This window comes from Dendrobates tinctorius, unplaced genomic scaffold (genome assembly GCF_039654945.1).
Source record: "Dendrobates tinctorius isolate UK_male_01 unplaced genomic scaffold, ASM3965494v1 ptg000065l, whole genome shotgun sequence".
NCBI classification, from domain to species: Eukaryota; Metazoa; Chordata; class Amphibia; order Anura; family Dendrobatidae; genus Dendrobates; species Dendrobates tinctorius.
In genome coordinates, this window is record NW_027361733.1 from 5109727 (window position 1) to 5123501 (window position 13775).

Consider the following 13775-nt stretch of genomic DNA (forward strand, 5'->3'; position numbering starts at 1 on the left):
AGGAAGCGAAAAGAGAAGAAGGAGGATATGGCTGATAGACAGTCCGGGATTCTGGACAGCAGGGAGGTGACGTCTGGACCAGAGAGGTAGATCTGAGTGTCATCAGCATAAAGGTGGTACTGGAATCCATGGGACTTTATGAGTTGCCCCAGGCCAAGTGTATAGATTGAGAAGAGTAGGGGTCCTAGAACAGAGTCTTGGGTGACTCCAACAGAGAGCGGGTGGGATGAGGAGGTAGTGTGGGAGTGGGAGACGCTGAATGTGCAGTTCAAATGGTATGAGAAGATCCAGGATAGTGCAAGGTCTTTGATGCCAAAGGAGGCAAGGATCTGTAGTAGGAGGCAGTGGTCAACTGTGTTGAAAGTAGAGGACAGGTTTAGCAGCAAGAGTGTAGAGTATTGTACACTAGCTTTGGTTGTAAGTAGATCGTTAATAATTTTTATCAGGGCTGTCTCAGTGGAGTGATGGGGGTGGAAACCTGATTGTAGATTGTCGAAGAGCAAGTTAGATGAGAGGTGGGAGGAAAGTTCAGCGTGGACGTGCTGTGCCAGGAGTTTGGAAGCGAATGGGAGCAGCGATATTGGGCGATAGCTGGACATAGCGGTTGGGTCGAGGGTTGGCTATTTGAGGATAGTCGTGATTGTGGCATGTTTGAAAGCAGAAGGGAAGGTACCGGAAGTTAGTGATAGGTTGAAGAGGTGGGTTAGGGATGGGATAAGAGTGGTGGTGAGATTGGGGAGGAGGTGGGATGGGGTCGAGTGCACAGATTGTGAGGTGCGATTTGGAGATGAGACAATTAAGCTCCTCTTCAGTGATGTTGAAGAGGGAGGTTATGGGGTTTGGGCATTGGTCTGGTATACAAAGGGGTTGTGGTGGTTGTACAATGAAGACTTGCCTTGTTTGGTCGATCTTATTTTTGAAGTGTGTGGCAAAGTCCTCAGCAGAGATGAGAGAGGTTGGAGGGGGCAGTGGGGGGCGGAGGAGGGAGCTAAAAGTTTTAAATAACTATTTGGGGTTGTGGGATAGGGAAGATATGAGGGTTGTTAAGTAGGCCTGTTTAGCAGAGGTGAGGGCAGATTTGAAAGCAAATGTTGCCTGTTTGAATGCAGTGAAGTCGTCTTGCAAATTTGTTTTCTTTCAACACCGCTCTGCAATCCTGGACACTTGCCGGAGCTTTTACTAATTACTATGGCTAAAAACATATACATGTCCATCTACTTCAACCAGAAGAATTGGGGAAATGTGACCCCCGAAATACCCCAAGTGGTTATAACATGATAATGACTATTGTGAGCAGGGGCGTAATGTGAAGATCATGAGCCCTAGTGCAAAAAATCAGGGCCCCCAGCTATCATAGGTCATTAATAGTATTGGTCTTCTTCTAGGCTCAAAGACCTGTAGGCCACTGCAAACCTTGCACCCAATGTAGTTACACCCCTGATTGTAAGGGCCTTACCTGATGTAGACCGCTGAAAGTGCTGGCGTTAGTCAAACCGTTGGTGCCCTGGTAGAGACCTGAAGGACCTGGAGGAAAACCACAAAATGCTATATCATTAACTGAAGATGATTAACAGGAGGCCCAGAGTTTATGTAAAAACAGAAAGAACAGGTAATAAATGTAGGTTTGTTACAGGTCTGATCACTCAGACTCCCACTGATCATGAGAATGGAGGAGATAAAGTTACCTGTGTGAATGTAGTGGTAGTAAATGTGTGTAACCACTACCCCATTCACTGTCGGGTGGAGTGGTGGTCACACATACTCACTTTTGCACCATTTCCAGTTGATTTTCGACAACCTTTTTTTCTTGATTGGTGAGAGGTATCTAGAGCTAGACCGCCAGCAATCAAACATTTCTCATCTGTCCTGAACTCTTTAATAATTCTCATCATTAACATTATGAAATAAGATAACCATATGCTCTTATGTCCATTATGTAGCTGTTTTATTCGGGAGGCTGATATATCTACACACGATATCCCGCTCCATTTGCATTGTCGCCATTCCCCAGTTCTGAGGTCTCCAACTCTGCAGGAATTAGCTTGCTGCAACTTCAAAGCTTGATCACCCTGGAGCTGGGGGTGAACACAACGTGACCTCACTTTTAAGATTCTTCAAGACAGAACCCCATCGAGCACAAGGAGGAGATGTCAGACTGTCTGAAATGGAGATGACTTGCACATGGTACTGGCTGCAGAGCAGCGAGACATCTATGTTTTAGCAATGCCAATCTACAGATACTTATACAACTGGGACAATTCGGGGTATGCCATGGTTTAGGGTGCATTTACTTTCTATAATTTGGTTTGATCTAGTGAATCAACCATATGGATCAGGAGAGAAATATTAGCTCTTTTGAGGTAGACAGGATCAGGCATTGTGGTTGTGTATCATGCACCCCTTCTCTTTATCCTTCCTCATCTATCGGTTGGACATTTATATTTTTTAAACAGCATTAACTATGTAAATGTATAATTGTAATTAAGAGTATTATATTTCTCCTATTAAGTAATAGTATTTCAATAAAATCTGTATATAGTTAAAACAGTTGGAAAAAGACAACTGTTCACCCAAATGATGGAAAAGGATAAAGAAAAGGGGAACATGCACAACCACAATGCATGATCCAATCCACCCAATTGTGGTTGTGGTTGTGCATGTGCCCCTTCTCCTTCTCCTTTCCAATCCTTTGGGTGAACACTTGTCTTTTTCCAACCATTTTAACTATGCAAGTATTATATTGAATTACTATTACTTATAGGAGAAAAATAATACTCTCAATTATACAGTTACATAGTTAATTGGGTTGAAAAAAGACAATTGTCCACAATGTTCAATCCAGGGATGTGAAAGGATACAGAGAATGGGTAAATGCACAACCACAATGCATGATCCAGTCCACCCCAAAAAAGCTAATCTTTCCCTCTTGGTCCCAATTGTTGATCCATAATGGTTAGATCTCAGCTCTGAGAGTTCATCCTCCCAGTAGACAATGATCTGTCCTTGAGTGATTTTTACTGGACCGACTCTCAGCATCTTCTCCTTTTCCTTAAGATGCTGTTTGTTTTCATTCGAGATGCTGGATTAGCTGGGGAATGAACAGCTGAACAAACGCTGGCAGCCAAGGGCGATCACTCGGGGACAGATCTCACCCGCTGCCATGAGGCTCTGCTACCACTTGTAGCCTCAGCAAAGCGGAGAGAAATGCAGGCGAGGACGCTTGTTATGGGGGCATCTGTAACGCTTCACCCCAGGACAATCAGTCTTATAAAAGCCCCATTGTCCCCTGGGCTGGTGATAATGTGCTTCTCTATGGTTTTATGATGCTGGCAGGAACTGCACCGCTTTGGGCAATTAACAGTATTTGTGCTTGGCAGGAGAAATCAGCACCACATTCAGTTATAAATCCGTCATTCAACGCAAGTAACACAGAGATTTATTTACTTTACATGGATAAAACGTAAAAGGGGTTTATAGGGAAAAAGAAGGGATTTAGCCAGAATACCTGCACCCGACGAGGACAGGGATATAAAGGTATATGTATATACAGGTTGTATGATCACAGCGTCATTATATTATTTAGTGATGTCAGTGACAGGTAGAGGGGCTGTGACAACCTCACATTTAATATAGAGGCAGGTTGTCAGCAGTAACAGAGGAACAGAAGTTCCTGATCACAAAGTATTTATATTACTATTATATAAGATGCAGAGAGAAAAAGTCTGGAACTCTAGCGACACCTATAGAAAGCAGCAATCCAAAAAGTCAATATCGACTTTTTAAAGGGAATCTGTCAGTAGGGTCAGCCCTCCTAAGCCGTCTATTTGAGCAAGCATGTAGGTCACAGGAAGTTGAATAAAATGATACCATGATACCTGCGGTTGAGTGTTTTATTCCAGAGAAATCCACATTTTTCTTAATACGTAAATGAGCTGTTTGGATCTATGGGCTGGACATAGATCTCCCTGAGAATCTGCCTCCAGAGCTTATATTAAATGAAAGACGGTGTTACCAGTGTGAGACATGTAATGACTGACAGTCTGCTCTCCTTATCTACATGTCTCGCACACTGGTAATGCCTCATTTACAATAAGCTCTAGAGGCAGATTCTCAGGGAGATCTGTTTCTGGCCCATAGATCCTAACAGCTCATTTACATATTAACAAAAACAATTATGCTAGAATAAAACATCGAATCGCAGATATCAAAGTATCATTTTATTTAGCTTCTTATGACCTGTGTGTCCATATAGATGGCTTAGGGTGGTTGATCCTACTGCCAGATTTCCTTTAAAGGGCCTTTCCGCATGAGAAGCCAAACCATTTGTAGACAATTCTTTTGGGGTGTTGTCCCTCATCAGTGCAAAGCAAAAGAACTGAATTGACTGAGTGAGAGCCTATATACAGGGTAACATTTCAGTTTGTATAGAGCACCAAGTTGGCATCGGAATATTTAATAGCCATGCAATGATTCCGTGAGAACTTAAATATGAGAAAATCTCCCTACTCCAACTTGCTCCCTACTCCAACTTGGTGCTATCCACAAGGAGATTAACAAAGAAAAAAGAAATAGGCCACAAAGCAGGGGATCACCCTAGGCAGGAGATAGCATAAACGATTCAAATTCTATTCAACACAGAAAAACAGACAACAAATTGTTAAAAACATTAAAAATGGTCAAACATACAGTTGTGGCCAAAAGTATTGACACCCCTGCAATTCTGTCAGCTAATACTCAGTTTCTTCCTGAAAATGATTGCAATCACAAATTCTTTGGTATTATTATGTTCATTTAATTTGTCTTAAATGAAAAAACACAAAAGAGAATGAAGCAAAAAGCAAAACATTGATCATTTCACACAAAACTCCAAAAATGGGCCAGACAAAAGTATTGGCACCCTCAGCCTAATACTTGGTTGCACAACCTTTAGCCAAAATAACTGCGACCAACCGCTTCCGGTAACCATCAATGAGTTTCTTACAATGCTCTGCTGGAATTTTAGACCATTCTTCTTTGGCAAACTGCTCCAGGTCCCTGATATTTGAAGGGTGCCTTCTCCAAACTGCCATTTTTAGATCTCTCCACAGGTGTTCTATGGGATTCAGGTCTGGAGTCATTGCTGGCCACCTTAGAAGTCTCCAGTGCTTTCTTTCAAACCATTTTCTAGTGCTTTTTGAAGTGTGTTTTGGGTCATTGTCCTGCTGGAAAACCCATGACCTCTGAGGGAGACCCAGCTTTCTCACACTGGGCCCTACATTATGCTGCAAAATTTGTTGGTAGTCTTCAGACTTCATAATGCCATGCACAAGGTCAAGCAGTCCAGTGCCATAGGCACCAAAGCAATCCCAAAACATCAGGGAACCTCCGGCATGTTTGACTGTAGGGACCGTGTTCTTTTCTTTGAATGCCTCTTTTTTTCTCCTGTAAACTCTATGTTGATGCCTTTGCCCAAAAAGCTCTACTTTTGTCTCATCTGACCAGAGAACATTCTTCCAAAACGTTTTAGGCTTTTTCAGGTAAGTTTTGGCAAACTCCAGCCTGGCTTTTTTATGTCTCGGGGTAAGAAGTGGGGTCTTCCTGGGTCTCCTACCATACAGTCCCTTTTCATTCAGATGCCGATGGATAGTACGGGTTGACCCTGTTGTACCCTCGGACTGCAGGGCACCTTGAACTTGTTTGGATGTTAGTCGAGGTTCTTTATCCAACATCCGTACAATCTTGCGTTGAAATCACTTGTCAATTTTTCTTTTCCGTCCACATCTAGGGAGGTTAGCCACAGTGCCATGGGCTTTAAACTTTTTGATGACACTGCACACGGTAGACACAGGAACATTCTGGTCTTTGGAGATGGACTTGTAGCCTTGAGATTGCTCATGCGTCCTCACAATTTGGTTTCTCAAGTCCTCAGACAGTTCTTTGGTCTTCTTTCTTTTCTCCATGCTCAATGTGGTACACACAAGGACACAGGACAGAGGTTGAGTCAACTTTAATCCATGTCAACTGGCTGCAAGTGTGATTTAGTTATTGCCAACACCTGTTAGGTGCCACAGGTAAGTTACAGGTGCTGTAATTACACAAATTAGAGAAGCATCACATGATTTTTCGAACAGTGCCAATACTTTTGTCCACCCTCTTTTTTATGTTTGGTGTGGAATTATATCCAATTTGGCTTTAGGACAATTCTTTTTGTGTTTTTTCATTTAAGACAAATTAAATGAAGATAATAATAACAAAGAATTTGTGTTTGCAATCATTTTCAGGAAGAAACTGAGTATTATATGACAGAATTGCAGGGGTGTCAATACTTTTGGCCACAACTGTATGACACATATACACATTGCACAAAGCTCATAATAGACCATACCACCTACCACTAAACACTCCACAATGGAAAAATGACCCTAGGTCCATGTAAACAGCATACCAGAGTGTGAAAAAATACACCCCCTCAAATAGAAATATTTAACCATGCAGAAGGTAGAAAACACTCTCTGTGTAGTAAAGGTGGACAATAAATTCATTACCTGAAAAGAGGGTTAACACTAATACCATAAGTCACCACAGATAGAGATATATAACTCATGAAGTGTCTTGTCCAAATGCAATAAAAAAGAATATATTAGAGGCAAACGGTTTAAATCACCCCCTTTAGGAACATATATTGCACTGCTTCAAAAATACACATGAAGCATACAGAGTGCAAGCAGAGTGGAAAGACCCCTGACGAAGCCACCAAGTGTGGCGACACGCGTCGGGTCTTTCCACTCTGCCTGCTCCACTCTACATGGGTTTTTTATATCGCTAATGTGAACAAGTGCTGACCATTGTAGGAGGCTATTTTAGCCTATACCTTTCTCTACATGGGTTTTGTATATCGCTAATGTGAACATGTGCTGACCATTGTAGGAGGCTATTTTAGCCTATACCTTTCTCTACATGGGTTTTGTATATCGCTAATGTGAACATGTGCTGATCATTGTAGGAGGCTATTTTAGCCTATACCTCTCTCTCCTTATTTCAGGGGCTTAGACCATGTGGGTTATTTTTATGCTTCATGTGTATTTTTGAAGCAGTGCAATATATGTTCCTAAAGGGGGTGATTCAAACCATTTGCCTCTAATATATTCTTTTTTATTGCATTTGGACAAGACACTTCATGAGTTATATATCTCTATCTGTGGTGACTTATGGTATTAGTGCTAACCCTCTTTTCAGGTAGTGAATTTATTGTCCACCTTTACTACACAGAGAGTGTTTTCTACCTTCTGCATGGTTAAATATTTCTATTTGAGGGGGTGTATTTTTTCACACTCTGGTATGCTGTTTACATGGACCTAGGGTCATTTTCCCATTGTGGAGTGTTTAGCGGTAGGTGGTATGCTCTATTATGAGCTTTGTGTAATGTGTATATGTGTCATATGTTTGACCATTTTTAATGTTTTTAACAATTCTTTGTCTGTTTTTCTGTGCTGAATAAAATTTGAATTGTTTATGCTATCTCCTGCCTAGGGTGATCCCCTGCTTTGTGGCCTATTTCTTTTTTCTTTGTTAATCACTTACTCTGCTATAGGTCAAGGTTGGATCCCTTTAATAGTTCGTAGTGCCCCCGTTTCTTGTTTCTGCTATCCACAAGGAAAGACATTACTTTTTAGACCTGCTGTCAAAGATCTGACCCAGCCAGGAGGGCGTTGCACTGATGAGGGTCATTTGTCCCTATATACCTACCTGCAATTTGAGTTTTTAGCTTTTCTTTTCATCATGTCCTGTGGCAAGGCCATTTAAAGGGTCATTATTGACTTTTAGGATTTCTACATCTTATAGGTGCACTGTTAATGTCCTTTACCTCTCTGAAGAGGCTATTTGCATGTTTATGTTCTCAGGTGAGCATTGCGTGGCCTATAAGTCTCCGTACACTAACTTGGTATTATATTATACACAGTCATGTCAGTAACAACCTTCTGTGACAACCTTTCCGACATGATATTGAGGCTGGTTGTCAGCAGTAATAGATGAATAACTAGCTGTTCCTTTAGTATAAAAGGTGTGTGGACCTAATGTCTGATCATATGTAATTATATCATTATGATATCAGTGATATCAATAATTGGCGGCGGGGCTGTGACAACTTTTTGGGTATGGTAAAGTGAATGGCTGTCAGCATTATTGAATGATATAGCTGTTACCATAGGACAAGGTGTGTCATTTTTTTGCTTTACCAGCTGAATGAAAAATGTCAGAAACACAACGTAATTTGCAAAAACTTGTGTTTCTAGTTAAAGAATAGAACAGAGATTTTAGAGATTGCCCTGCGCCATTGAGAGCACACTCCAGAGACGATGGCTCGGCGTGGAGTACATTCTGGTAGGATGCTGTGTGATTCTGGACCCCTGGTAATGACAGATCGGAGCAGGCTGTTGCCCTGTACATGACGTTCTGACTGGGATATTCCTCTGTATATAGAGATTAGTAGAGCGAGTAACTTTTCCTCCAACCCGCGCCCAATACGCGGTCCTATATACGTATTTCCTTACATCAGGTCCCTATATCGCTGCATGCACTCACTGCTAATGTACTACATGGTACCTGGGCATCTCCATCAAGGAGAGAAACACATCGTATTATTTCTGGAAAGGATAGGCTGGAGGAAACCAAAGCAGTGGCATCCGTACAGCAGAACGGGATCTCGCGCACCATTATTTGTGAAGCATTAATTGTACTGTAGGACGTGTGATTTGACCCCTTACAAATGAGGCCTCCATATACCCGCAGGACTTTCTCTGGGGCTTAAGATTCAGCTATGCCGCCATAATCTTAGACTAAATCTAATGTAAACCATATGTGCTGTAAAAAGACGGGGAAAAAAAAGAGACTTATTTTATGGAGAGATTGGTTTTATGAAGCAAACCTGGAGAGACATTTTTTTTCTTTACTAGCTGCGTAGTGAATAAATATTACCTATATTTGTGTAAACTGCTGATAGCCACATGCCCATTTATTTATTATATTCACAAAGTACCATCATTTTCCACAGCGCTGTACAGACATCATCATCGATGTTCCCATTGGGACTCACAATCTACATTCCCTATCAGTATGTCTTTGGAGAGTGGGAGGAAAGTGGAGTTTTTGGAGGAAACCCACGCAAACATGGAGAGAACATACAAACTCCTTAGATGGTGTCCTTGGTGGGATTTGAACCCAGGACCCCAGTTAACCTTGCCGGTCTGGCGGCGAAATGCGATGGAACAATGAAGAGCCATTTTGGACCACAAAAGGCTTCTCATTTACCATTCAACGGGATATCGTCCTCATCTACTAAAGAGACAACTATTCTAAGTTTTCCCTGATCTGATGAGCGTTGTGACATTGTTTGTGATTTGGAAAGGTGGTGGGCAATAGAATCAGCTCCTGTAACAGTTGTATTATAACAGTAATCATTATATCACCATTATTTAAACCCCATTATCCATTTATCCAGCTTTATCTACACCATAGCCCCCAAAGCCAAACATTGAGTTCCACGCGCATATGAACCCCACCACATGTAGGGTTGTTCTATGCAAGGATGACCCTACGGCCGGGATCACACATGCGAGAAACACGGCCGAGTCTCGCATGTTAATACCCGGCACTACCGACGGAACTCGGGAGCGGAGTGTGTGGCTCCATGTATTGCTATGCAGCTACATGCTCCGCTCCTGAGTGCTGGCAGCAGCGCCGGGTATTAACATGAGAGACGCGGCCGTATTCCTCACATGTGTGATCCCGGCCTGCAGCTGAGAATTGGGTCGTCTTTAACCAGCGTGACTCAACATGTGCGAGGTTCCATATGTGCAGGTCCTGCAAGGATGACCCTACAGCCGAAGATCGGGTCGTCCTTGCTCAGGACGACCCTTCATGTGTGGGGGTCCATATGTCCAGGCACTGCAAGGATGACCCTACATCTGAGAATCATGTCGTCATGCTCAAGGCGATCATACCTGTGCGGGGGTCCATATGTGCAGGCCTTACAAGGATGACCCTGCAGCTGAGGATCGGGTCCTCTTTGCCCCGTAAAACAAGTCAGATGTCGGCTGCATTTGCCAAGTGATGTTTGGGGAGGGGGAGATCTGGCTCGCTATCAATTACCGCACATTGCATTTCTTTAAAAAACACAAGTGGGTTTCACTAGATCGGATCTGCAGCCACCGTGGCTGTTTTGCATTAATGCGAGGTCACAGGTTAAATACAGCAGAAGCAGAGGAATTTTTCCTTCAGTTTCATTTATTCAATGTGCCTGACTGAGGGCTCTGCCACAACATGGGCGCTCACAGGAACTGCCGGGTTAAGTAACTTGCGGAGACCCGTAAAGTTAGTGTCAGGGGCTGATTTTAAAAGGAGATGTCAATTCTCTGGCTGCAGAGATGCACCGCTGGCAGCGCAGCCACGAGGATGCAGAGTGCTGAAATCAGGGAAAGTTAGAAGTGCGGTTACACTGGTACTGAAGTAGGAAGGAGAAGTCCACCACAGATACAAAGGTCAGACCCCAAATAATCAGATTGTTGGCTTTTTGGCACCTGCAGACGAGCGTATGAAAAATCTTTGGATAAAACTCGGACGATTTTTTTCTAATTTTCATCAGATTTTCATCCATGTGCCATCTGTGTGTCCGTTTTTCACATGTATACATGATCCGTTTTCATGCATCGGCACTAAACAATGTACATGATCACATACAGTTTCCTAGGTTTATAATAGAAATCTAGGTAAAAATCAGATGCTGCTCTGATGCTCTGTGTGGGATCTGATTTTTTTCTCGCCCCATAGACTTGAATGGGTGAGTCTCATCCAAGACTCAGAAGAAAGTAATGCATGTGGACACTCGGACCTAGAAAAAATATCATTCATCTGAACAGCACTATCAAATAACATAGTAACATAGTTATTAAGGTTGAAGGAAGACTTTAAGTCCATCTAGTTCAACCCATATCCTATTCTAATATGCCCTAACATGTTGATCCAGAGGAAGGCAAAAAAAACCCATGTGGCACACAGTAAGCTTCACATTGGGGAAAAAAATTCCTTCCCGACTCCACATATGGCAATCAGACTAGCTCCCTGGATCAACGCAATATTAAGGAAACTAGTGTATATAACCTGTAATATTATACTTTTCAAGAAAGGCATCCAGTCCCTTCTTAAATTTTAGTAGTGAATCACTCATTACAACATCATATGGCAGAGAGTTCCATAGTCTCACTGCTCTTACAGTAAAGAATCCGCGTCTGTGATTATGCTTAAACCTTCTTTCCTCCAGACGTAGAGGATGCCCCCTTGTCCCTGTCACAGGTCTAAGAGTAAAAAGATCATTAGAAAGGTCTTTGTACTGTCCCCGCATATATTTATACATTGTAATAAGATCACCCATAAGCCTTCGATTTTCCAAACCATATAACCCCAAGTGTAATAACCTGTCTTGGTATTGCAGACCCCCCAGTTCCCTAATACCCTTGGTCGCTCTTCTCTGCACCCGCTCCAGTTCAGCTATGTCTTTCTTATACACTGGAGACCAGAACTGTACACAGTATTCTAAGTGTGGTCATACTAGTGACTTATATAGAGGTAAATTTATGTTCTCCTCATGAGCATCTATGCCTCTTTTAATGCATCCCATTATTTTATTGGCCTTTGCAGCAGCTGCCTGACACTGGCCGCTAAATGTGAGTTTGTCATCCACCCATACACCCAGGTCTTTTTCAGTGACAGTTTTGTCCAGTGTTTTACAATTAAGCACATAATTATACATCTTGCTCGTTCTACCCAAGTGCATGACCTTACATTTATCCCCATTAAAGCTCATTTGCCATTTGTCAGCCCAAGCTTCTAGTTTCCATAAATCCTGTAATATAAAATTGTCCTCCTCTGTATTGATTACCCTGCAGAGTTTAATGTCATCTGCAAATATTGAAATTCTACTCTCTATGCCCCCTACAAGGTCATTAATAAATATGTTAAAAAGAAATGGGCCCAATACTGACCCCTGTGATACCCCACTGCTAACTGTGACTCTGTCCGAGTGTGCTCCATTAATAACCACACTTTGTTTCCTAAGCGAGGCTTCTGGCATTAGTATACATGCACTTTATGTATCTCTCTGTACCTCTATTCTTTCTTAAATTATTAACTGTTCTAACCCCACACCCCATGCCACCCCCACCCCCAATTTCATTATTTGTGCCCAGGTCTCTATCTGCACTGTGTTCCCCTCCTATAAAAGGAATACCCTCCCCCCGTCCCTAGTTTAAACACTCCTCCAACCTTCTAGCCATTTTCTCCCCCAGCACAGCTGCACCCTCCCCATTGAGATGCAGCCCGTCCCTAGCGCAGAACCTGTAGCCAACTGAGAAGTCGGGCCCAGTTCTGCAGGAACCCAAACCCCTCCTTCCTACACCAATTCCTGAGCCACTTATTAACCTCCCTAATATCCCATTGCCTCTCTGGCGTGGCACGTGGTAAAGGAAGTATTTCCGAAAATACCACCTTGGAGGTCCTTGCTTTAAGCTTGCAGCCTAATTCCCTGAAATCATCTTTAAGGACCTTCCACTTACCTCTAACTTTGTCATTTGTGCCAATGTGCACCATGACCGCTGGATCCTCACCAGCCCCTCCCATTAATCTGTCAATCTGATCAGCGATGTGTCGGACTCGAGCGCCAGGTAGGCAGCACAACGTTCGACGATCCCTGTCTTTGTGACAGATTGCTCTATCTGTTATATCACTTAAAGCAAATGCAGATACCTGTGCAAATTAGTTTGGCAGGTGTGTCCAAATAAAGGCAAGACTACTTAAGAAGGCTGTTCCACATTATTACGCAGCCTACATTTTTTGCCAACATGGGAAAGAAAAAGGATGTGTCAGCTGCTGAGAAGCAACAAATTGTGGAGTATTTAGGTCAAGGCATGACTACAATCATCATTGCCAAGACACTTCATCATGATCATCGCACAATCAAGAAGTATGTAGCTGATTCCCAGCACATCACGTGTGCGTGCTGATAAGGAAAAATTGAGGACTCTTTCCAACAGGCAATTGCGTCAGGTTAAAAGAGCAGCTGCAAAAATGCCTTGTCATAGCAGCAGACAAGGTTTTGAAGCTGCTGGTGCCTCCAACGTCCCCCGAACAACAAGATGCAGGGTCCTTCAGAGGTTTGCAGCTGTGCGTAAGCCATCCTGTCGACCACCTCTATCCACTGCATGCAAGCAGAAACGGCTCCAGTGGGCCAAGCGATACATGAAGACTGACTTCCAAACTGTTTTGTTCACCGATGAGTGCCGTGCAACGCTCGATGGTCAAGATGGATGGAGTGGAGGATGGCTGGTTGATGGACACTCCATGAAAACACGGCTAAGGCGTCAACAAGGAGGAGGTGGAGTAATGTTTTGGGCTGGAATCATGGGGAGAGAGATTGTCGGCCCCTTTAGGATCCCTGAAGGGGTAAAGATGAACTCCATAATCTATGTGGAGTTTCTAAAACAGCACTTCCTGCCATGGTTCAAGAGGAAGAACCGTGCTTTCCGCAGCAAGATCATTTTCATGCATGATAATGCACCGTCTCATGCTGCAAATAACACATCTGCATCTCTGGCTGCTATGGGCATAAAAGAGGACAAACTTATGGTGTGGCCACCATCTTCCCCTGACCTCACCCCCATTGAGAACCTCTGGAGCATCATCAAAAGGAGTGTCTATGATGGCGGGAGGCAGTTCACATCTAAGCAACAGCTCTGGGAGGGTAT

The 13775-nt window shown here is 43.0% G+C and overlaps 1 protein-coding gene across 6 annotated transcripts in view; it reads right to left on the bottom strand.

The window, feature by feature from the left end:
• EYA2 (EYA transcriptional coactivator and phosphatase 2) overlaps nucleotides 1-13775 on the bottom strand; it is a 340732-nt gene that overhangs the window by 61228 nt on the left and 265729 nt on the right. For all 6 annotated transcript variants that reach the window (XM_073580561.1, XM_073580563.1, XM_073580558.1 and 3 more), the window contains one exon: nucleotides 1457-1524. In XM_073580561.1, coding sequence (XP_073436662.1) covers nucleotides 1457-1524 — 68 coding nt within the window. The remainder of the gene's footprint in view (nucleotides 1-1456; nucleotides 1525-13775) is intronic.